Raw genomic sequence first — 25,009 nt, 5'->3', positions numbered from 1 at the left:
CATGTTTTAAAAGTACAGTTTTATAAGCTATGTTTTTGCTAGCTCTTTATGCAAGCTCTATATGATAATTTCCTATGTGAGCTCTTTTGCAAGCTTATATGTTGGATATATTGGTATACCAAAGGATTGTGAGTGCTCACCTATAAGTTTTGTGATTTTGGCGTTGAGGCCTTGGGACATGTGGAGAGATAAGAGAATGTCAAGCTATGCTCCATTCAATGGGACATGTTGGCGTACAAGAGATTGTTTAGCTTATGGTACACTTGTAGGAAATATTAAAGACTCTTTGAGTCATTCTGAGGCGTTATAAAGAGATCTACATATCCAATTGATAAGATAAGATAAGAAAGCTAAGACAAGTACAAGAACATATTTTATGTTCCTCAACCATTTCAATAAGACATGTGAGCATGTTTCATGCTATATAAGATCCGTTTTCAAACATGAGCAAGCTAAGTTTTTAAGCATGATTTTTAATAAGTACAACTAAAACTATTTTTACAAACTTATGTTTGATGGCAAGCAAGTTTTGTGAACTAGGTCTTGCACCTTTACCGCTAACCTAGTATGCAATACAATTTTTCAGACTAAGTCTTCCTTTTTTTAAAACTTTGTACTTTAAAGCATACTCTGATATTCCTGATGATTCATTGATTTCACAATGAACTCACCCACTCCCCTCTTATTTCTCCTTGCATGCTTACCATGTTGTGTTCTTTCAATTTTTCCAAAGTATGTATTAATATCATAAACGAGCCAGTTTGATTAAAGTATTATTTTCTATGACCCTTGTATGTTTGCGACCCCCTGTATGCATGCGGACCCTTAGAAGCAATAACCTTACTACTTAGCGAACACTACCTAAGTCTAAAAACCCTTGCATGAACATCCCTTGTGTTGTCAAGCCTAGGGTTTAAGAACATATGTATTTACACCAACTAATCCTATTGGCAAAACCCTAACTCTTCTATTAATCACCCTTACTTTCGCTCGTTAATCTCCTAAAATATTTAGCCACTCATCATCTTAAGAATCATCTTTCCTACTATTAGATTAATCATGCAAAAACACAAAATTATATAAAAGAGAAAAGATAGAAATTGTCTATATGATATTGTAAAGTGCTTGAAATAGCAAAATCCTTTGACAGTGCTCAAGATATCATCATTTGCAGAAAAATAATAAAAAGAAAAGTAATGAAATATTGAAATTGCAAAGACTTGGATTCAAATTGAATCCAAGCCAAAGAATAAGAAATAAAAATGTTAGAAAAATAAATTAAAACCTAAACTAAACTAAACTAAACTAAATTAACCTAACCTAAATCTACTAAAACAAACCCCAAAAATAATGTGACAAAAAAGCTCTTAAACCTTTCCATAACTTAAATATTTATAGGGCAGTTTAGTAGCCCTAATTAGGGTAAACACTAGCCTTAATTACATAAAAAGATGTATTGTGCGGATGGAAACACCCTTGCTTATTTTTGGCCTCAGGTCACACCTCTATTGCGACATAGACTTCTGCATGTCATGAAACACAACTTTGAATATGATTTTCTTGATCAGCTTGGTTGTGTTGTGACTCTGAAAGCTTGTATTACGACTCTGCTTCCATTCCTTATGCTTTTATCCCTAAAATTAGGTTTCCTACACACTCAAGTAAATCGTTAAAACCACCTTAAGGCTGGTATTAGCCCAATTAGGTTAGGTAACTCGAAATAATGCATAAAAAATTTTATTTTACAATATTTTAATCCTAAACTAAGAAATGTGAAAATGCAATAAAACATATTAAATTGCCTAGAAAACAAGCTCGTTAAGTGTCAAAAAATACAGAATCTACCACTACAATTTGTGGCAGATCAACTGCTCCCTATGTTGCAACACATTGTCTCTATGTCGCAACGCACCATTTAGACTGCCTAAGGAGCATACTATCATCCATGTCGCGACACGCACCAAAGGATGTCGTGACATAGCCCTGAACGCACCACAAATGAGTATACTTTCGACGATGTCGTGGCACGAGCTTGAGTGTGTCGTGACACAGCTGCGATGAGGCTAATTAAAATAGCAAGGTTGTTTTCATCTGCACAACTCGATTTAGTTATGTTTAGTCATCTATATTAGGTCTAAATTAGTCATCTAACATGACTCCTATGAATAGGAATGCTCAGAACTTAATTAGGGACTTCTTCCATTACATCTTTAGTTTTAGTTCATAAATTAGGTTTTTGCTTTGTAATTTGGGAATTCAATTTTCAATTTTGTTTTCAATTGTTCGTGTTATTGTTTCACGATTGTGAATCACTCAACATTATTACGGATCTTTTTGAAGTTTCTACACTTCAACAATATTTAGAATCAATTTCTTTCTTCTCTCTTTTGTATTCTCATATTGCATTGATTTTTAAATTCAATTTAGGGATTTTTGTAATTAGATCTATGAAGAACTAAAATCTGAGGGAGATTAACGAGTGAATGTGGGACTAGTTAACAACTACTTTAGGGTTTCTTGTTAGATCAGTTGTCTCAGGTTAAGAGAGCTTAAACCTTAGGGTTGACAACCCTAAGAAGTTATTTAGGTAGATGATGTCAAAAGAATAATCTATCGAGCATCACTTAGCTTGGCCCGGTCTAAACTGTGAGGTCGAGGAATAAGTAGTTTTTGTCGATTAGTTAGGTTAATTAGAGACCGAGAGGTAATAACTAAGTTAACTAGTAACTGATTTTTTTTGGTGTTTTAAAAACAATGATTTTATGAGTGATGGTGATAGAAAATAAGAAGGGGGTCAATCAGTGGAAATTACAAAAAGCCATAATGTGGGTATTTTTGCAGGTGACAAAGGATGATTGACCTGTCCATTTCCATGAGGACCTTATACTCTCTGAACAATGTATGTTAAGTTTTATTATATTCTTTATATGTAAATATATAGTTGAAATTATGAATTCCAACATGTATTATATTTAATTTGAACATTTAGAATTTTACTTTACTTTATTTAATATAATTAGATGTTTTTATTATTAATGTTACATTTTAGTTCAAATTAATCCTAACACCTTTAAAAATTTTGTTAGTCATCTAAAGTTAATTTTTAAAAAAAATCAAATCATGAGGTTGAATTGAATTTTTAATTTTTTTTTAATTTTTGGATCTATTCTACAAAATGAGTTTTTGTTTTATACATTTTGGATAATATTAGATAAAATTTAAAAGTATTTTTATAAATATTTCTAATTTTTTAGTAAATAAAAAACAATTAATATGTTTTATATGATATTCTTTTAATAATATATTTTTAAACTTTTAAGTTATTTTTACTATTTTAAACATGAAATATTTATTTTTTACATCATAAAAACTTAAAATTAATTATAATTTTTTTAACTTATATTTCATAAATTGTCCAAACACCTTAATTCTTTTTCGATTTTCGATTTTTCAATTTTTTTTTGTACACTTTAATTTCAGTTCTTCAACCTTACTAACAGAGTGAATGCCTCATTAGCATAAATGAAATGTTTTAGATTGAAAAATTAATCAGAAGAATATTATGTAAATAACCATAATTTCACCTTTTAAATCATATAGAAACTTTTAACTTTTCGATTTTTTAAAACTTAAATTAGTCAACTAATAAATATTTCAAGGTATTAGTGATTTAGAACATAAATAATATTAGAGGAGGAAATCATACTAAATTAAGTGTAAAATTAATTTTTTAAATCAAATATTTTACAAGGATGGAAGCCATAATTCAACCGAAATATAAATAATTTCCGTACAAACTAGCAAGGGTTAAATATTTTATTTACAGTGATAGTTAAAAAAATATAAAGAGGGTGTGATTCTAGGGAAATGTGATAGACAAAGAGTTTCAGAGGTATGTTTAGCAGAATTTCTAAGCTACGGACGCCAAAGAGAAGAAGAGAAAGAAAGGAAATGCTTATTAAGGAAAACAGATGATGGGAAAATTGTAAAATGGGATGTTGAAACCAATGATTCATTGTGTACACTTGAAGAAGCTTTCCAAAAAGTTGAGCTTTCTTTAGGTTTCAACATCGAGTTGAAATTTGAGGACAATGTTGTTTATCGGCAACGCCATCTTGTCCATGTTCTTCAACTCCTCTTGCAGGTACATACTGTAAATTGTATGAGATGTACTTAATGTTTTTTGTTTTGTGTTTGGGAAATCAACAGGTTTTCTTCTTAACAAACGGTGGGACTGAAATTTATAACGATACAAGGAGGAATTCGCTGGAGCAGGCCATAACTGTGTGCTTGGAAGGAGGATTTCAAGGGATTGTTTCAGAGATCAAAGGAGTATTCAAAAACCCAGGAGCAGTGCCTAAGATCAAAGACTCTAATCTCTCTCTCCTCACATATGGCACGCTCAAGTAAGGGTCCGTTCTTTATCCCGTTTGAGAATCACTTTTTCACCCAAAAGTGTTTTTCTCTTAAAAGCAGCAAAGAACAGCCTCCTTTTTCTCTTAAAATTTCTCCATCAAAAAAGTGCTTCTCTCTAGATGGAGAAGCTAAAAAATTCTCCTTTTTTTCTGCTGTAACTGCTTTTGGATGAAAATTGACCTAATACCCCTGTCTTCTCCCCCAAATGTTTTTCCCCTCTGCTGGTTCCCTAAATGTTCTTTCCCCTCTGCTGGTGAAATTGGAGCTTTATACCCGATTTCTTTTCCCCATTTTCGACTTTCAAAGCTCTACTTTCTGTTCTTTGTTCCTCTTCCGCAGCAGGTGAGAGTTTCTTTTATATTTCTTCTTCTGTTTTATTAGTTCCTCTTCTGTTTAATATTATGAAGCTGTTGATTTGCTGTTGATTTGCTGGTATTTCTTGAGACAAATGATTTCAACTATGGCTTCTTTTCTTGTTTCAATCTTCCTTTCTCCCATTGTCTTATTTTGCTCTCCTTCTGTTTGTTGAACTTCCCCAATAATAAATAACCAAAGAGAAGGAGAACAACTCGACTTTTAGTTGAATATCTTTATTAAAATTTGTCTAATCTGGTGGTTTCTGAGAGGAAAAAAAATGGGATCTGTTTGCCTTTGAAGATTCTTAAACTGTGTTCAAGCATTTGTTGTTGCTCGTCTTGATGTTATTCGAGCTAGAAATCATCAATGGAGGAAAAGATGGTATGCATCAAAGCACTTTGTTCACGGTACTAGTGGTTCTAGGACGGATTCCTTCTTTATACTGTTTTTGCTGTTAAGAGATGAAAAAGAATAACTGACTTCTCTTGCTGAACCGCACTCTAGCAATATTCAATTGACGTGCATGTTATGGTTTACAATACGAGGATTTTTAGCCTGGTAGACTGGTTGAGGTGTGAGTTTACAAAGGTGGATAACGAGTATGCGGGATCTGGTAAGAGAGTTTACGTAGGAAGAGTGCTGGCTTTGGCTAATATGGGGTTTTGGTGCTTCAATCTGTTTGGGTTCTTGTTGCCTGTTTATCTACCTAAAGCTTTTAAGATGTATTACTCTGAAACTAAGGTCAAAGTAGTAGAGTAGCTGAAATGAAATGTTCTCATTTCATATCTTCCCAGTAAAGTTAAAGTGGTGTGGTTTGGTTTATGTAATTTTAATCCTTCTATATAATGTGTCTCTGTAATTTTAATCCTTCTATATAATCTGTAAAACTATAATCAAGACCCTATGTGTTTGGCTATTTGGACAGAAGTTCGAGTCTAAAAAATATGGATTTAGATAGGATTTTGGGTCGGTTTGAGAATATACTTCTTATATTTTATTTAAATTTATAATTATATTTGTAAATTAATAAATAAAACTCTTAGTTTAAAAATCAACCTAGCACCGTGAACAACAGAAGAATAAGCAAATGCTACATGGTAAGCCCAAATCTCACTTACAAACCATTAACTCAAAAAGTCTAAAACCAAAAATAAAAATGCACGTAGATGGTGTAACTTAATTGTAATAATATACAAAAAAATACTAACCCATAATCATAAATTTCGATAGGATCGACCCTTCTTTTTTTAATTTACGAATAATTATTGTAGCATGAAAAGCTTCATTATTTGTTGAATGCTTTATATTACTGTAAATTTTGAAAAAAAAATTTATGCGTGGTTTATTCAAAATATGATTCGTTATTTATAAGGTGAAAATTGAGGTTATCTTTTGACTGAAAACAATGCTAGAAATTTAAAAGCTTGCTTTAAGAAAACATATATTAAAGTTTCAGGTGGTTAAAGTTGTTTCAATCAATCTTATATTAAAATGACTTTGGCATCCATGTGGGTTCTAGCCTAGGACTGGTGTTGTGGCATGCTGTACTAGGTTTTGTTCTAACCAGAAATAAGTTTTAGAAATAATGTGCCTACAAAGAATTTTATAGATATCCTGATGGCCAGAAAGGATCACTGTAGTATGACAAATATGGTAGCATGATGACTGCATGTTTTAAGTTTGTTTATTTATCTTCTCTTTCTCACAGTAAATTATTGTAGCATGAAAAGCTTCATTATTTGGCATTGTTGTTTGCATAGTTAAAAAAAGGTTAATTTCATCTGTTAAATACATTCAAAAATTTCATCTGTTAAAATTCTTGAATTCTTGGTTTATTATGCAATAAGTTAAAGTTTTATCAAAGTTTTCTCTTATTACTAAGGTTAAAAAAGTTTAATATGGTTTACAATATATTTTGTAAATGATTTACAATATATTTAAGTTTAATATGATTGATTTACAATATATTATTTTTTAATTTATTTCCCCTTCACTATTTCAGCTTATTCTCAATCAACCTATTCTGGAATTCCTTGGTTCTTGGACTTGACAAAGTAAATCCCAAGTTTGTGAGCTTATTACGTTTCTTTTATTGCTTTTGCCTTGGATTCTGAATAGTTGGATGCAGTTAACATTGATGTATCATTTTGCAAAATTCTATTAGAGAAAAATATTTTCATACACATTTAACATGTAAAATTAATATTAGAGGAAAATATTTACGGTCGGATCCATTTTTTGGTAAAATTAATATTAGAATATGTATTTTCATACACATGTAAACAAATATACTTATGTGACATTTGATTTTCTTGATTGCTTTACTGGCTTCAACGAATATTTTCGTATACACAATAGATGAGTACTTCGGTGGTTGAAGTTAGTGGTGAAAAGGTGAAAGCAATGTGGGATAAGAGATTGACAGAAATATTTTGTGATATTTGTATTAAAGAGATATTGAAAGGCAATAGACCTAGTACTCATTTTACAAGAGATGGATGGTTGAAAATAATGACCAACTTTGAGAAAGAAACGTGAAAGGGTTTTTCACAAAGACAACTTAAAAATAGGTGGGATGCCCTAAAAAAGAATGGAAAGCTTGGAAGAAACTTAAAGGCGAAGATACTGGTCTAGGGTGGAATCCTATAAAAAGAACTGTTGATGCATCGGATGATTGGTGGGAGAGTAGGCTACAGGTACATTAATAATTCTGAATATTTTTGTTTTTTTCTTATTTATGAGGTTATTGATAATTACTGTTATTAAACTATCATTTTATATGTAGGTTGTGCCTGAAGCTCAAAAATTTTGAACTTCGGGCATTGATCCCAAATTTGAAGGGAAGTTAGATCAAATGTTCATGGGGATAGTTGCAACAGGAGATAAAGCATGGGCACCTTCTTCTGGTACACTCCAGAGTGATTTTTTTGAGGATGTTACCGACGAAATACCTGAAGAGAATAAAGATGAGTATATGAGAAATGATGTTCATATTTTGAATGATGTTCACATTTCAAATGATGTTCACATTTCAAATGATGTTCAAATTGATGGGAACGGTCAAAAAAGAAAAAACCCTGAGATATCAAGTTCACATTTTAAAATTGGAAGAAACAAATCCTCAAAGCAAATTGGAGGGGCTGCAAGATTGTCCAGTCAAATAGAAAAATTATGCAATGCAGCTGACAATATGAGTCAAGCCACATCTAGTTTGACTCCTGTTATGGATCCATATGGTATTCCGCAAGCAGTCAAAGTGCTTGACAGCATGTCGGAGGAAGTTCCAGAAGCTAGTCCGCTATACTTTTTCGCACTTAAATTATTGCTCAATAAGGACAAGTGAATTATGTTTTTATCAATTAACCCCATGATTAGAGCTTTGTGGCTTAAGTCAGAAATGGAGGATAGTTGAACATTTTCTGATCTTCTAGGGTTCAAAGATATCTATTATGTGACTAAACAACAACGCTAAACTAGTTTTATCAATAGTTATTTATGTTTGGTTTTTGGATATTGAATTTATGTTCTATTTATTTATGTGTAATCTAGTTTTATTAATAGTTGTTTATGTTTGGTCTTTGGATATTGAATTTATGTTCTACTTATTTATACTAAATTAGTTTTATCAATAGTTGTTTAAATATGATTTTGGATATAAAATTTATTCACAGGTGATGAGTATAGTTGAGAATTACAGCGGTGATGAAAATGATGATGAAAGGGAAAAGAAAGAGATTTTACAACGCATGGAATGTTTTAATCGATTATTTTTTGCTGCATCTTCTTCCGTACAACTATATTACGAGAAGTATATATCGAGGCAACCATGCATGGATTCAAAACAGTCAGGTGAGACATGGATACGAGAGATACTCGACGGTCATGAATCACGCTGTATGATTAATTTTAGGATGTCTAAAATGGTATTCACAAGTTTGTTGAGAGTTTTGGAGACAAGATACAACTTGCAAACTTCAAGAAACATATCTTCTACTGAAATGTTGGGAATTTTTTTATACATCTTGGGCACCGGCGCAAAAGTTTCCCAATGTCGAGAAAGATTTCAGAGGTTTGGATCAACAATAAGTCGACACTTTGCAACTGTGTTTGAGAAAGTTTCAAGGATGACCACTGATCTAATTGCACCCAAAGATCCTTTTTTTAGCTCAATATCCGAACAAATACATAATGATTCTAGATATATGCCACATTTTAAGGTTAAAATTTAATTTTATATTATTATATTTTAATATTTTTGGTTGATTAAAAATATGTACGAGAGTAATATGATTATTTGTTTAGGATTGCATTGGTGCAATTGATGGTACTCACATTGCCGCTATTCTTCCACCAAATGAACAAATTCCCTATATTGGAAGAAAAGGTATCCCGACTCAAAATGTTATGGCAGTATGTGATTTTAATATGTGTTTCACATTTGTCATGGCTAGATGGGAAGGATCGGCACATGACACTAGAATATTTCTTGATGCAATTCGAGATCCGAAATACAAATTTCCGCACCCACCAAATGGTTAGATATTTTTTTTATATGTGATTTTTTAAATAATAAAGTATAAGTTCTATAATTCATAATTTTAATAAAGTAATATCATTAATTGTTTGTTATATTATGACTTGTAGGAAAATGTTATCTTGTTGATTCTGGATATCCTCAAATGAAAGGTTATCTTGGACCATATAGAGGTCAGCGATATCATTTACCTAACTTTCGTAGAGGTAGACTGGTATCTGGTAAAGAAGAGATATTTAATCATTCACATTCATCATTACGTAGCGTGATTGAACGAACTTTTGGTGTTTTGAAAAAAAAATGGGCCATTTTAAGGGATATGCCAAGTTACAGTTTTGAGAAGCAAACGATGATCGTTGTTGCTACAATGACGATACACAATTTTATCTGAAATCATGTCGGTCGAAATGATGCAGATTTTATGGAATACGAAGATATTAATTGGGCATATGAGAATATTATTGATTCAGAAAATGCGCATGGTCGAGAAAGTGATGATGACGACGACGATGATAATGATGACGGTGAATCAAACAATTTAAGTGGTTTTGAAATGAAATTAACAAGAGATGATATAGCTTCTAATTTAATGAATTCACTTTAAATTGTAATGCTATTGTAAAATTTTTAGTATTTATATTTGATATATAAATATTATCCCTTTTTAAAACTTTTATCCAAATATATGTAATATTTTAATTCGTTAGGTTTATGTTTTCTATGTTATGTTAGTAAATATATGAGTTATATATTCAAATACATTTTAAAATAAAATAATAAAATGTGTTAAAAGTATTAATTAAAAATAAATAATACTTTTTATAATAATATAATCGTGTCAATATCTAATTACAAATATTTAATTTTTATATTTAAATATAGTTTATATATTCTAATTAATTTTTATAAATAATTAATATTAATTACTTAGAAATTTTTAAAATTAATATTATATATTAAAATATTAACAATAAGTTATAATAAATTATTTTTTTATATTTTTGCTAAAATATCATAATATTAACTAATTTAAACATTATTTAAATACATATTTGTTACTTTATAATCTCATGTCTAAAATGGACATTTTATTCTTCAAAAGTACTTTTTGACAACAATGCCAAACACTCAAATTTCTCAAAAGCAATAAAAAACTAGCCCTAAGTTCCCTACACTGCAATATGGGCTAGCTAAATCATGTTCTAATTTTCAGCTGTTTTTGTGTGATTAGTGCATTAATTAATTTTTTGTAGCAATGTGTGGGAGGCTGTGTATTGATGGAGAGATTGTTGATTTTGTTGAAGAGATCTCAAATGCAGTGGGAGAGATGATTAAGCCTGCAACTGAGATAAAAATGAAAAATTATAATTGTTTGTATTTCCCAATCATGTACAAAATGAAAAATTATTATGTTAAAACATGTTTGTACTGGCTATGACTTTAGATCATGATTGTTGGTATTGTAGCACTATCAGTAGTATTGCTTGGTGTGTATCATTTTAGCTTTAAATAAGTATCAAGTAATTTAAATTTTGTTTTGATAAAATTTTGGTTTGTTTTGATCAATATCAACAATGAAAGAAATGTAGCAATCATCATAAATAAAAAGTGATTAATTACAGGGTGTTCTCTGCAAATTTTGACTCCTCTTAAGAGATTGCCTGACTCTATTTTTTATTAGCATCAGGGAAAGAATGTTTTGGCATAGTACAAACAAATACGAGAATAAATGGTCTCCCTATTTGAGATCATGGCAAGGTGCCCCCAGAGGCTTCCATTAACCTAAGTAACTGTTGAAACGCATTGAAGAATAAGGGAAATTCATTTGTAGCCAAAACCCATTAGTTCAAGGATCGCCTTGAGAAATACCCATCTGACAACATCAAAAGATTTACCCATCAATTTCCAAAGCAGCTAAGGACCTCTTTCTTTTATTCTTTCTCCTAATGTTCTGAACTTCACCTCCAAGAATCATTAATAGTCTCTCATGTACGAAGGAATTTTGGAATTGAGAGATAATTTATTCGCTAAAACTTTCGAGAGAATTTTTTATGTCTCATTATAAAGGTTAACGGGTCTTTAGTCCGTGGGCATAACTTGGGATTCACCTTTAAGAATAAGGGTAAAAATAGTTTTATCAAAATTTTTTTATAAGAAACCAAAATCCAGAAATATAAGAGTGGATCAAGTTGCTAGAAGTTCTATGATATTCTAAAATCATTGTTAGAATATGCCTGATTTCTGAACTTGTTAGACACATTTGTGGACATAGGTATAGAGATATTACCCTTCAAATACATATCCCTATAAGATAAATGAAAATGACATCCGGGTTTGAGTAACATAGGACTTCACTCTCTTTTTTTTTTAAACGAAAAAGAAAAAAAGTAAACATAAAGTTTACTTTAGTGAATGCAACTCAGGCATATTATATATTTGTTACAATTGGTCATCTTCTAATTCTTTTACTTTGCATAGGAAGTCTTAATATTAATTTCTATATATGGCTTTTAGTTGATAATATATGAAGATTATTTTTAAGATGTTTGACATGTATTGTCTTATATTCCAATCTGGCATTTTGAAATATGAATTTCTCTGCCAAAGGTTCTTCATAAAGATATTTTCTTATTACGGTTTAATTTGTTTTTTCTTGTTAGCATGGTTGTGTTATCTTTACTATGCTTTCAGGACATCAAAAGAACTCAAAGGTGGTTTCTCCTATCAAACCTGAAGAGTGAAAATCGTCGTCACTTATTGAAGTGCCTGCATTATCATTAGAAGAACTGAAAGAAAAGACAGACAATTTCGGATCAAATGCTTTAATTGGGGAGGGTTCCTACGGAAGAGTTTATTATGCAAACTTGAATGATGGAAAAATTGTGGCTGTTAAAAAGCTTGATGTTTCCACTGAGCCCAATACTCTTTTGTCTTAGATTTGTTTATATTCTGATATGTAATTTGGGGTCTTTTACAGGATGCTGAAGAGTGTTGGACACAAATTTTATACACCCTTTCTCAGTCTCTTCGATCAGCTGGTTCTAGGTAGGTTTCTTGTTCTTTGTCATTTAGATATACTGAGTTATACTTACTGGCAAAATTTGAGCAAGTCCATGGTGCCTTTAACAACGGAAACAACTGAAACAGTTTGAAGCTGTTGCTTTTGGTTTATCAAACTTTTTCTTCAAAATTAGGGATCTCTTATTTGGAGCAGTGTTACCTTGCATAGTTCTTTTGCCACTGCAATGCTTCTCTAGCATATATCTTTCTAATTTAGCAGCAAACATCTTTTTTAGAAAAAAAATTCTAATCTCTCGCTGTCTTTTTTTTTCTTTCTATAGTGAAAATATAGATACTGTAAAGGACCTTATTGGTATTGACCTTGCAAGCAGGTAGATATCTACAGATTTGATAGTCATTTTTTTTCTTTTTAATATGATGACATTACCTAGTTAGACAATTTATATATGCTGATGCCATTTTCTATAACTGTTGAAGAATTGTTGCTGCTATTCAAATTTTCAAATACCATTAGTGCCGTTCATGTAAGAAATACATGTAAAAGTATATCATCTTTATACCGAGGGAAAAGATAAAGAATTTCAAATTTCAACTAGTCTAAACAAGCAAAACCAGAACATCCTTCTACTTATGCCTACATCGATATAGTTTATGCAGTTTTTAAGTTCAAATCTGTATTCCTTTTTGTCCTAGCCACTGTTCCATGCAGTTTTCGTTACAAATTAATGATTCATCCTTCTGTAGCTTCATTGGCTTCCAAATGAAGAATACTATTTCTAATCGTTAACGCATTTATTGTTAACATGAGTTAATAATATTTCTGTATTTTGGGTGTTTGGTTGATGAGAAAATATAAGAAAATTTGGTAAAAGATTTTTTATGAGAAAAAAATTATAAATCTATAATTGTTAACTAGTAGAAAAAAATATATAATTGTTAACTAGTAGATTGAGCTAGGTAATGGTGGTGGTGCTAATTTGCCTGCAATCAAAGAGAAGTTTGGTCAGTACATGGTGAGTAGGTGCTCCACCTTTACGGCGCAAACATGTTTACAACATTGCTACATAGTTCACTTAAGTTTTTAATAAGAGCTTGATCTGAATTTCCGACCTTGCTTCAGGTGACGATGAGTGGGAATGGGCAAGTTCCATTACTGGCTATTTCAAGCAATTTGTTGAAACCATTAATGTTTTCTCTACTAAAAAAAGTCCTACTGCAAATATACATTTTTTTCTAAAATCTGTCATGTTTACATACTGTTGATTGAATTGTGCAAGAGCCCTAATACTTTTCTTAGTTCATTGGCAGGGAAGAGGAAAGCAAAGTTCTATAAATACTGGAGCAATGCAATTTAGCATTGGCAGTATCATCTATATCTTACATCCCCCAACTGTCGAAGCTCACTGAATTGATATGCACACAAGATTGGCTGCAGATGCAATCAGATGGTATGTATGTGCATTATGTTTGATTTTTTCACACAATATCAATTTTGGTTCATTATATATCACTAAAAAGATCTTGCTGCACAAGAGAATGGGTGTGTATTCTAGTATCTGTTGCAATACACTTTAGGGAGCAGTACTTGAAGTACTTGTTCTTCATAAGCTTATTTCTTAAACAAAATAACTTACATTGTGTAGTAATTGATTGTGAGGTAGCTTTATAGGTATCTGAGTCTTTTTATACTAACTATTTATTGCTATTGGTTCCAAATATTTGGTGAATTCAATTATTAACTTGCACTGCTAGTTTCGTGGTGTCATATGCCTTTTGTGTTAGAATTTGAATTGTTCCCCTAAACAATTTTCTCTATGTACAGGTTTGATTGTGGCATGTTTATGTTAAAATATATCGACTTCTATAGCAGAGGCTTAAGTCTTTGTTTTGAGCAGGTAAGTCCATGGAACAATTTTTCATCCTTGTAGTTCATGTTTTATTTGATTTTTCTGTGATTAAACTCTAGTACTCAGGGCAGTAGTTGTTGGGATGTAAAATCTGTTGTCCATCTGCCTAAATATATGACAAAAGGCAGAAGTACATATTGGAGATACTCTCACATGCACATTCATTCGTTTGAAACCCGATATCTGGTTTTTTGTCTTTGAACTGAGTTGGATTTTTCCTTGCTTATGTAGGAACACATGCCCTATTTTCGTTTAAGGACTGCCAAGGAAATTCTGAAACTGAAAGCTGATTGATCGGATGTGTATGCTGGCTTTCATCAACTACTTTCGAAGGCCTTACTAGGAATTGAAATGGTGTGCAAAGAGATTGCTTCTTCTGATCTGATTTTTCAATATAAATACTGGACAAAGTATGGATATTTCTTGTCAGTTGCATTTACTGCTGTTAGTAAAATAGGATTCGCTTCTTAGGATCTTAGTTTCTTCACTTGTATTAGACTCAACAATGGCTTGCATTGCATTGCATTGGTGTTGATTTTACAATTTTTAATTTTTATTAATTATTTACGTTTTCTCACTTTTATTAATTTTTATTATTTAAGTTTCCTTTATTTGCCTTCTTTTATCATTTTCATAGAAAATTTAATTTAAATAATATTTTTTATTTATCCTTAAAAGTATATTTAAAGTTCAAATTTAAAAAATAAAACATAATACAATATTTATCATAAAAATAAATATTATTGATTAAAATAAATTTTTTAAATGTTATGTTTTTTGTGGCGTTTTTGCGAGAAGCGTCGCTAAAGGTTTGTTTTTTAGTGGCATTTATGATAAAAGCGTCGCTAAAGGTCATGTTCTTTAGCGGCGTTTGTGATAGAAGCGCCGCTAAAGGTCATGTTCTTTAGCGGCGTTTGTGATAGAAGCGCCGCTAAAGGTCATGGCCTTTAGTGGCGTTTCTTCACATAAACGTTGCTAAACTTAGCGGCGATGACAATAGCGGCGCATTTTGCGGCGCTTTTAGTGGCGCTTAAAAGCGCCGCTAAAGGTCTAAAAAACACCGCTAAAAGTCTATTTTGCTGTAGTGTGAACTAGTGATTTTCAATTTGCAAATCAAGAGAAAGGCGACGATCCTGCAATGCTAGGCAAGTTCATTCTTGATATTTTTTAGGCTTTAGACGAAATAATAAATTGGAATCCATTCAAAAAAGATTATAAAATGTAATACAATAAAAGCTGAAAAATTTTTGGGTCTCTAGTAAATGAAACATTTATGGTGAAAAATTAAAAATAGTGAGTATTTAATTAATTTATTTTAGTTTAAATTTTTTTCCAATATTAAAAGCTAAAAAAATATTTTTTTTTGCCCTTTCCAACTCTGTACCTTGAACAACTATACTCTCAAACAACCCAAAGAGCAGCCTGATGCTAGGGCTCCGAACGTTACTAACAATGTCATGGCACTAGAGGTGGGTAATCCACATTGCTTCGAAACAGTAAGGCCTTCGTTGAAAAGACTGGTTACCATTCGTTAAGACCACCATCAAACCATGATACAAATTATTGTTAAAGAGGTCAAAGGTAGATATTCTGACATGATAGAAAACATAACGAATTAGTAAAGGCTCTATTAAGCCTTTCCAATACAACGTCTTGGCCTTGCCAGTTATCGGCCCACGTATAGTAGGAGTCTTTGATATTTATATAATCATATGTTTAATACAATATAATTTTAATTAATATATAAGTTTATATTAAGTTTATAATTACAGTCATAAATGCAATTACAAAAAGTACATATGAATGATTATAAATAATAATACTTTTTCAATTAATATATGTAAATTTATATTAAATTATAATTACGATCTAAACTTAAATTAAAATAAATATATATACAGGCCCTCGTATGTTAGCACATAAACTAGAATAAGTATGAAATTCATATAAGATTTACATAGAGTGACACTGAAATATGAAATCTTAAAATTTTTGGGGTCCACTAATCTAAGACTAATAATTTTGGGATAAATTCTTTTTTTTTCTTTCTTCCTATATTTTTTACTTTTATATTTTAATAAAAAAATTCATTAAAACCTTTTAAATAACAATAACTAATTGATTTTACATTAATATAATTTAATAAACTTATCTCAAGATTAATATATAATTGAATCAAATATAAATTTAAAATACTTAATTTTAATTTAATTTAAATATTTTTTTTCAAAAGAAATAAAATATCTTTAATTTTATAAATTTTATAATACTTTAATATTTAACTAAAATTTTCATTACTTTATATTTAAAAATCTAAAAATAAATAAAATAAAAGAATACATAAATAAATAATAGGCAATCTACACCATTAATCACTAAGGGTAAACTACCAAAATAGTCATTTTTGTTTGTCTCAGGTTACATTTTAGTCACTTATATTTGAAATGTTATATTTTAGTCACTTACATTTTCGTGTTGTAACATTTTAATCACTGAGCTGTTAATTTCCGTTAACAGTATAACAGTAAGCTGATGTGGCACGTTAATTCATCATTTCAAAATTTTGGGTTAAATTCTAAAGTTGATCCCTATATTTTTCATTTTGAGCAATTTAATTTTTTTTTTGTTCTTTTAACTTTCATTTTTTCCCATTCTCTTCTGTTTCTCCCTTTGTTTTCCTCCCTTTTCATTTCTTTTAACGTAGTTTTTCTATGTTTTCTATTTGTTAAAACTAGTCCACAAGCTCGCTTCACTCGAAAAAAAATAAATTGTTCAAAAAAATAAAAGTATAGGGATTAGTTTTAACAAATAGAAAACATAGAAAAACTATGTTAAAAGAAATGGAGAAGGGAGGAAAACAGAGGGAGAAGCAGAAGAGAATGTAAAATAAAGAAAAAAAGGAAAGTTAAAAGAACATAAAAGAAAAAAAAAAGAAATGGATCAAAATGAAAAAAAATATGGGGACCAATTGTATAAATTAACCTAATTTTTTGTTTTAAATGATGATTTAACGTGCCACGTTAGCTTATTGTTATATCGTTAACGACAATTAACGGCTCAGTGACTAGAATGTTACAACATGATGACGTAAGTGACTAAAACGTAATATTTCAAACATAAGTGACTAAAATGTAACCTAAGGTAAACAAATGTGACTATTTTAATAGTTTACCCTAATCACTAAAGTATGGATAAGTTATCTTTTTGATCATTTAACTAAAAAATTTACAATTTGATCACTTAAATATTTGAAAGTTTTCATTTAAGTCATTAAGCTATTCAAAAGTTTTTATATAAGTCATTAGGCAATTAAGTTTTTTTTAAAAAAAATTACACCAGCAAACTCCAAGCGACGATTCGATAAACGGTATGGTAGACTAATACTCATCAACAAGTATAAAAACATACCTTAGAAGAATGGATCGAAAAATGCTTGATTGGTTGCGAACAGATAAATGCAACATTTTTAACAATGCAGTGACTTAAGTGAAGACTTTTGAATAATTTTGTGACCAAATTATAGTTTTTTTATTTAAGTGATCAAAATAAAAATTTATTTCATGATTAATGATATAATTGACCTTAAATAATAAATATATTTTACAATGTCCCTCTTTTATCCTAAAAAGTAAATTCCCTCTGTCAAAGAAAATTCAACTAAATTTCAGCTGTTTTTTTTTTTTGTCAATAAAATTCAGTTGGATTGTACGCTCGAAAAATCAAGCTTGTCAGATATCTCTAAATACTGAATGATTCAACTTTTTTACTTTGTTCAATATATATTTGTTATATATTGGAAAAAAAAAAGCGCGATATTAACAAGATCGAAAGGCAACAAAGGTTAAAGAGGGGATATTTCGCTCCTCCTAATTTAATCTACAGGGATTAAATTGCATTTGTCGATATAACAGAGGGACTTCCAGCATACTTTAACCTTCTTCATCTCAATCTCATAAAGTCATATTTCTTTCTATTTTCATCATTCTTTCTTTCGGTTTGGCCTTTGAATCCCTGACTCAAACTTCTCTGCAATGGGCAGCAAAAACAAGGATGTAATTCGACTAGAGCGTGAAGCCGTCATTCCCATTCTCAAGCCCAAGCTCATCATGACTTTGGCCAACCTTATTGGTATGCTTCTCATTTCTCCACTTCCTCTCTTTACATGAGTCTTTACTGTTTTCATGTGTTGCAGAACATAGTTCTGATCGGGCTGAGTTTCTAAAGTTCTGCAAGAGAGTTGAGTACACAATACGATCTTGGTATCTTCTTCAGTTTGAAGATTTAATGGTATTGCTAACATATTCCTTCAACCATTTTCGTTCTTGTTTCTTTCCTTTTGTTCTAATTTTAGTTTCAATTCATGTTCACAGCAATTATACTCCCTCTTTGACCCTGTAAATGGGGCTCGGAAATTGCAGCAGCAAAATTTATCTTCTGAAGAAGTAGATGTACTTGAACAGAATTTCTTGACATGTTTATTTCAGGTATTCTTCTTCTCCTTCTTCCTCTTGTTGTTTCTTCCAAAACCCCAAATTGGAACAGGAATACACAATGCTGTCACTGAAATATATATTAAGTCTGTATAACAACAAGCTGATGACTTGAATTTCGTTTATGTTTAGTGTGTCTCTGATGTTTTCCCTAACATGACTAAACTTGAATCCGACAACTGCTACTCTTTTTTACTACAAATTTCGCATTACATTGTAATTTGAAATTCCCTTTGGTGTCACAGGTGATGGAGAAGAGTAATTTTAAGATAGCTACAGATGAGGAGATTGATGTTGCACATGCAGGGCAATATCTTCTTAATCTTCCCATAACAGTTGATGAATCTAAGGTCATCTGCAACTTAGTGTGTTTTGTATATTATCATGGCCGTTTGTTAAGTCTTTATTTGAATATATAGTGTGTGTTTTTGTTCCGTGTTATTAATTGTTTCTTCTTCTTCTTTTTTTTATCTTGACCTTTTGTTTTCACTGAATGCAGATTGACAAGACACTTTTGAAGAGATATTTTTCAGAGCACCCCCAACCAAACCTCCCAGATTTTGCTGATAAGGTTGTGGTTACAATTTAGCATGGAAGGTGCATCATTGTTTATGTTGTTTCAGATAGCCACTAGTAGGATGAAGGTTCTCTTTTCTTGAGTTCAACATGCAACAAAATCAATAATGATGAAACCGAAAGGATTTTGATTTTGAACTTATTTCCTTTATTGTGCCTTTAGTTTGCACTAGTTTGTTTTTTCTCTTAGTATTTTTCATGTGGTGTTTGCTATGTATTTGTATGATTAGATGGACCAGAGTCCAGAGACTTGCTTTGGTTAATGGCACGATATTATGCTTGAGACCTGTGTAAGATGATTTTCACAATTATTTTGTACATGCCATCCAATTACTATAAAGATATAATATATTCATAAAATGTATTACAAATTCAGAGCCATTTCAATACCATACCATCAAAGAAACTTTGCAGATGTTTACTTGTACATATTTGATTCAGATGTATTAGTTGATCTCTCTCTGAACCTAAGCATAATTCTTTTTGTCTTTAGTACATCATCTTCAGACGTGGGATAGGAATTGATCGTACAACTGATTACTTTTTCATGGAGAAGGTAGACGTGATTATTGCACGTCTTTGGGCCTTTCTCTTAAGACTAACCCGGTGAGTATGTTTAGGGAAATCATTACCTTTTATGAGTTGTTATGGTATATTATTGGTTAAAGCACTTTTAGATGCAGCTGCTCAGATGTAATTTGAAATTAAACCTACGGAATGTAATTTAACAAACTTTTTGCCAACTCGAAATATCTTGGAATTAGTATGATTGGCAGGTTGAGCTAATGTTTGACCAACCTGCGGTCTTCACTTATTAAGAGTCTTAAATAGTTAATTTACTGCGCAAAATATAGAGTTGAACATGAGATGCTTTTAGTATTCTATCTTCTCGTCCTTACAAACTTGATTATTTTGTACATTTTCTTTCTCTTCCTTTTAATGCGTTCCAGATGTATGATCCTTGCAGATTGGAAAAGCTTTTGAGCAGAAGATCAAGAGGACGAAATAAGAAAGAGCCAAAGAAGGATGATGAAATTAACCCTGAAACGGACAGTGAGGATTTGTATGTTGAACGGATCCGTCTTGAGAATATGGACCTAAGGTTGTGAAGTACCATCTTCTTATGCTGTTATTTTGGAGGACAGTATTTATTCATGAACATATATACCATATATCGTATGGTGGCTTTCTAAGCAACTTGAAATATGCTTTCCTTGCCATCATCATTAAATTTTTGAATTAGTCCAGAAAATTTTCAAATTTCATGCAACTACTTCTTGATCTTTAAGTTTTAGCACTATTATTTGTGTATTTCTTTCCTCTTCAATTTCTGGTGGTGTTGTTACTCAATAACTTGCTTATTCTGTATTAAGCAGCATCAAGAACTTGGTGGGCAAGACTACGATCCAAGAGCCTACTTTTGATAGGATAATTGTTGTTTACAGGTACTGCTTGTTGCATCTTAGCATGCAAGTTTCCAGTTGAGATTAATTAGAAATTGTCAATGGTGTCTTTCTTACTTAATTGATGTGGATATAACAGACAGCCAGATTGTTGGTCTATTTTATTTCGAGGTTGAACATATTGATTGCTGGGAGAGTATTCTGAAAGTACCTTAGATTCTTAATCTCTTGGTCTTGAGAGAATGATCTTTGTTTAGAAAGAAAAAAGAAAGGAAAAGGGCACCATGACAGAAATTTTATTTTCTTTAGAAAAAAGGCTAAACTACCCTTTGATCTAGTGTCTTTCTAAATTAGTTTAATAAATATCGTGAAGAGCAATTCATAGAAATCTAAGAAGTGAGGTGAACTTCCAGGACAGCAAGTGCCAAACCAAATATGGATCGAGGGATATATGTAAAACATTTCAAAAATATTCCAATGGCAGATCTGGAGATAGTCCTTGTAAGTCTCTCTTAGCTCTTTGCTCAAAGCTTTTATACAGCATGTGATCATGCGTATGATATTCTTTTTGTTTCCTTTTAACAGCCTGAAAAGAAAAGTCCTGGATTAACTCCTATGGATTGGGTCACATTCCTTGCCTCTGCTGTTGTGGGGCTGGTCAGTTAAGCAATGATGTTTCTCTGTCAATTGTTCTTATCTTTCCACAATTGTTTCTTCTCCGCCTGGTATTCATATTGATTGAATGCACTATTACTGTGTCTTTATTCACAGGTTACTTTGTTTAGTTCTCTTCAAATGCCTGAAGCTGATCTCTGGGTCATTTTTGCCATTTTGTCAGCTGTGATTGGTTACTGTGCCAAGATATATTTCTCGTATGTTTTCCTCCATCTTTGGTTAATACATGTAATATGTCTTATCATCTTTGCTATATTAATGCATGTGGAAGCCCCATTATTGTGGGACTTGATCTTGATGGATCCATTCAGAAATATAAGTCGGTAAAGGGATGTCTTCTTAATTATGTGTTGTTCCACATGCCTCTGGTTGGTTGTCTAGGCTGATATACTTAATTACTCAGTGTCTCGGTTGCTTTATGTGTTTCAAATTGTTTGACCAATTAATGGTGATATTATTTTCATATTACCATTTAGGTTTCAAGCAAACATGGCTACATATCAGAATTTAATAACACAGTCCATGTATGACAAACAACTCGATAGTGGAAGGGGTACTTTACTTCACTTGTGTGATGATGTGATTCAACAGGAAGTAAGTTGCATTTTTTTTGGGTTCCTTTCTCCCTTTATCCGTCTTGTGTCAGAAATTTTAGTACATTTTCCTGCTGAAAGCAAAGAAAATATAGTATCTATTTCTCTGTTGTGTAGGACATATAAGACATGATGTTGAACTTAGCGTCTTTCAAATGAGCTTACTTTTTGTTTATTTTCATTTTTGTTCCACTTCCTTTATTCTGAACAACACCCTTGTCTGCAGGTGAAAGAGGTAATCATCTCGTTCTTTATACTAATGGAGCAAGGTAAAGCCACCATGGAGGTACACATAATTGGTTTTTCTTCATTTCTTGTTTTATAGATATTCTTCAATTTGACAAGTTTTTTATTCAGGTCCCCTTTTTTAGTCCATAACCTTTTAATAATTCAATATAGGATTTGGATCTAAGGTGTGAGGAACTAATAAAAGAGGAGTTTGAGGAGAGCTGTAACTTTGATGTGGATGATGCAGTTGACAAGCTAGAGAAGTTGAAAATTGTTTCTCGGGTCCTTATATTCCACCTCTACAAACTTTAATTAGATTCACATTTGTTAAATATAATCATTTGTTGGGTTCAAGTTAATGAATAGATTTCTTGTGGGTAAATTGGTGTGAATGTTTTTGAATTCAGGATTCTATTGGACGATATTATTGTGTTGGACTGAAACGTGCAAATGAGATTATTGGTGTAACCACTGAGGAACACGTGTTTAAGGCAAGACAGGGTTCTAGTTCAGCTTAATGCTGCTGCCTTGGTAAGTTAGGACACTTTCATCCACACATTATTTCATGTGCTTTGATATTATGAAATTTATTTTACAATTAACAGAGGACTAATTCAAGATCAAATGAGAAATGGCATGATAAGGACTTAGTATTAAATATCTAGGAGTAGGAGGTGGAAAATGTTGAGTACAATAACAACAGTGAGTGTGAATTTAGAGTTTACCACCTGTGCTGTGCTGTTATGGTTTAAAGTTTAGTTATGGATTATGATGTTTTCTTCTATACTAACATAGTAATTGAATTTGAAGTCAGGGTGGTGAGTGAAGCATATACATGTATGAATCTGAGTCAGGTGTGTCACGTGCCACTGAAGTTGTTGGAACCCTAAAATCCTTCATATCACATGACACGGGGAATGGGATGTGGGAAGACGTGATCTGACAAGCAGCTATGCAATTTGTACGGATTGCTGAAAAAAAGTACACACACAAACACACATTTTAATATATATCTCTCAATTTGAGGGTTTCATTTTTGGTGTATGTGGCATGTAGCTTTGTGAAAATTGCTAATTCGTTATATTATGCATTGAGATTTTGTTTAGAAACAGGAGAAAGATTTTGTTATATCACACAACATACTCTGTTACTCCTTTCCATCTAACTCAAAATCATGAAACTTGTTGTCCTTCATTTTGCTACTTTCATCTTATGGATTGGGCACTGCCCTTTAAAGGCTGAGTTTATATAAACCTTTTGGACATTGAAAAGATTCAGCCAAACCATAGTTCCACTTCTTCAATTGAATAAATAGACTGCATTGCAGTCTGCAATGGCATGGCATGCCATCATAATTACGAAATAGAGCTCTCTACTTTCCTTGCCTCTTTAATTTGCCCTCTGAGTGGCAAGTGGCACTCGTAAGCTTTTTTTCTTTTCCTTTTTTTTCCGGAAAGAGCTTTCTCAACTGAAGTTTCAAAGGATGCTCAACTTGGAAGTGAAGGTGGGACGATGTGGCCAAGTTGAGTGTTCTTCAAAACTTGAGGCATTATTGAAACATAACCAAATAATTCTGTTGAAACAGAGCACTGATTTCATCTTTTATGGGTTATGGAAACGCAGAGGAACTAAAATGGGCAAACAACAGTGGGTGATGTTGAGAACAGTAACAAGGAATGCATTTAGTTTATGCTAACAAGCAATTGCCACCTTCTTACTTACAGTGAGTAATGAATCATAATGACAGACAGATATTCAAATATAATTATTCATCTACTACTTGTTGAAAACAAATTTCATTTTCGTGCATTTGTTCATTTTAATATTTTGAGGTTACTTATCTCATTTTTTTAGTACTTTAAATTGTTAAAGAAATAATGTTATTTGTTGGTTAAGAAAATAATGAGCAAATTGTGATTTTATACATATATAGCAACCACAACTCAATTTTAAGTTTGATTAAGTTGGTTGGTGGGCTATAGGTTAATGAAATATATAATCAAATCAATAAATTTAATCAACTTATCGAAAATATGTATTATTTTTACTTTCTTAAATATATTTATAATATATAATAAATATTAACTATCTACCTACCTATATTTGAACACGTTGAATAAATAAAACGAAAGTGAATGTTGCATTTATGGTTTAAGAATGTTAAAGTTCCTGTCTTTGAAATTTAAAATTTAATCTTTATACTTTAATTATAAGACATTGACTCCATGTATTTTTTTATTTAAAAATTTTTATCCCCCATCTAATTTTGCCGTTAAAATTAGAGATGTCAAATGTAAAATATCTCAATTTGGTCATTATCTTTTTAAAACTACTTAAATTTTTTTAAAAAAAAAACTTAATTCTTTTTCAAATTTTAAATAAAAACATAATAATAATAATAAATAAACAATTAAAAAACTCTTTAGAATTCAAAAAAAAAAAGATTTTAAAAATATAAACAAATTCTAAAATTCAATATTATCTAAGTTGGACTAGATTAGCCAGTTGGATCGAGAACATGTTGAGGCATCGGTCCTACAAGAGGTAAAAACCGGTTGACCTGTGAATTGATACAAGCTGGTTGAACCGAGTTAAAATATTGATTGAACCAATTTTGAATTGGTTTGACTAATTGGTTCCCAAAATGACCGATTCAAATCAAATAAATTACTAAAAATATAAAAATATAAAAATATTTAAAAAATATAAAAATCGGTTCAATTGTCACTTCAACTGATTTTTTATCTCGATTTAATCAATCCATATCAGTTCGTGAGTTAATCAATTTTTTACCTCTCATTGGGTCAAT

The 25,009-nt window shown here is 31.2% G+C and overlaps 2 protein-coding genes and 1 long non-coding RNA gene across 4 annotated transcripts; all 3 read left to right on the top strand.

Moving 5' to 3' along the window:
* The first annotated feature begins 2,823 nt into the window (after positions 1-2,823).
* LOC107892198 (glycerophosphodiester phosphodiesterase GDPD2) lies at positions 2,824-8,286 on the top strand. Its single transcript, XM_041100170.1, is given in 5 exon segments — positions 2,824-2,841; positions 3,833-4,156; positions 4,159-4,758; positions 6,776-7,469; positions 7,559-8,286. Coding segments are annotated over 3 exon segments (594 nt in total). The 3' UTR covers positions 4,411-4,758; positions 6,776-7,469; positions 7,559-8,286.
* A 5,843-nt stretch (positions 8,287-14,129) lies between these two features.
* On the top strand, positions 14,130-14,812 carry LOC121221174 (uncharacterized). Its single transcript, XR_005918670.1, has 2 exons — positions 14,130-14,223; positions 14,467-14,812. It is a non-coding gene; the product is annotated as an uncharacterized lncRNA (long non-coding RNA).
* A 3,394-nt stretch (positions 14,813-18,206) lies between these two features.
* LOC107892200 (uncharacterized) lies at positions 18,207-23,358 on the top strand. Of its 2 annotated transcripts, none has more exons than XM_016817216.2 (16): positions 18,207-18,363; positions 18,428-18,522; positions 18,606-18,719; positions 18,971-19,075; positions 19,225-19,296; positions 19,795-19,907; positions 20,269-20,403; positions 20,678-20,746; positions 21,118-21,205; positions 21,290-21,361; positions 21,476-21,576; positions 21,856-21,973; positions 22,199-22,258; positions 22,372-22,482; positions 22,608-22,731; positions 23,015-23,358. In XM_016817216.2, the coding sequence occupies exons 1-15, from the start codon at positions 18,267-18,269 to the stop codon at positions 22,716-22,718; spliced, it is 1,461 nt and encodes a 486-aa protein (XP_016672705.2). In that variant the 5' UTR covers positions 18,207-18,266; the 3' UTR covers positions 22,719-22,731; positions 23,015-23,358. The 2 variants fall into 2 exon arrangements, with proteins under 2 accessions (XP_016672705.2, XP_016672704.2); XM_016817215.2 differs by having other exon boundaries at positions 23,011-23,358.
* The last annotated feature ends 1,651 nt before the right edge of the window (positions 23,359-25,009 follow it).

The sequence above is a fragment of the Gossypium hirsutum genome, chromosome D09 (assembly GCF_007990345.1).
Source record: "Gossypium hirsutum isolate 1008001.06 chromosome D09, Gossypium_hirsutum_v2.1, whole genome shotgun sequence".
In the NCBI taxonomy this organism is placed as follows: Eukaryota; Viridiplantae; Streptophyta; class Magnoliopsida; order Malvales; family Malvaceae; genus Gossypium; species Gossypium hirsutum.
This window is presented reverse-complemented; position numbering and strand designations above follow the sequence as displayed.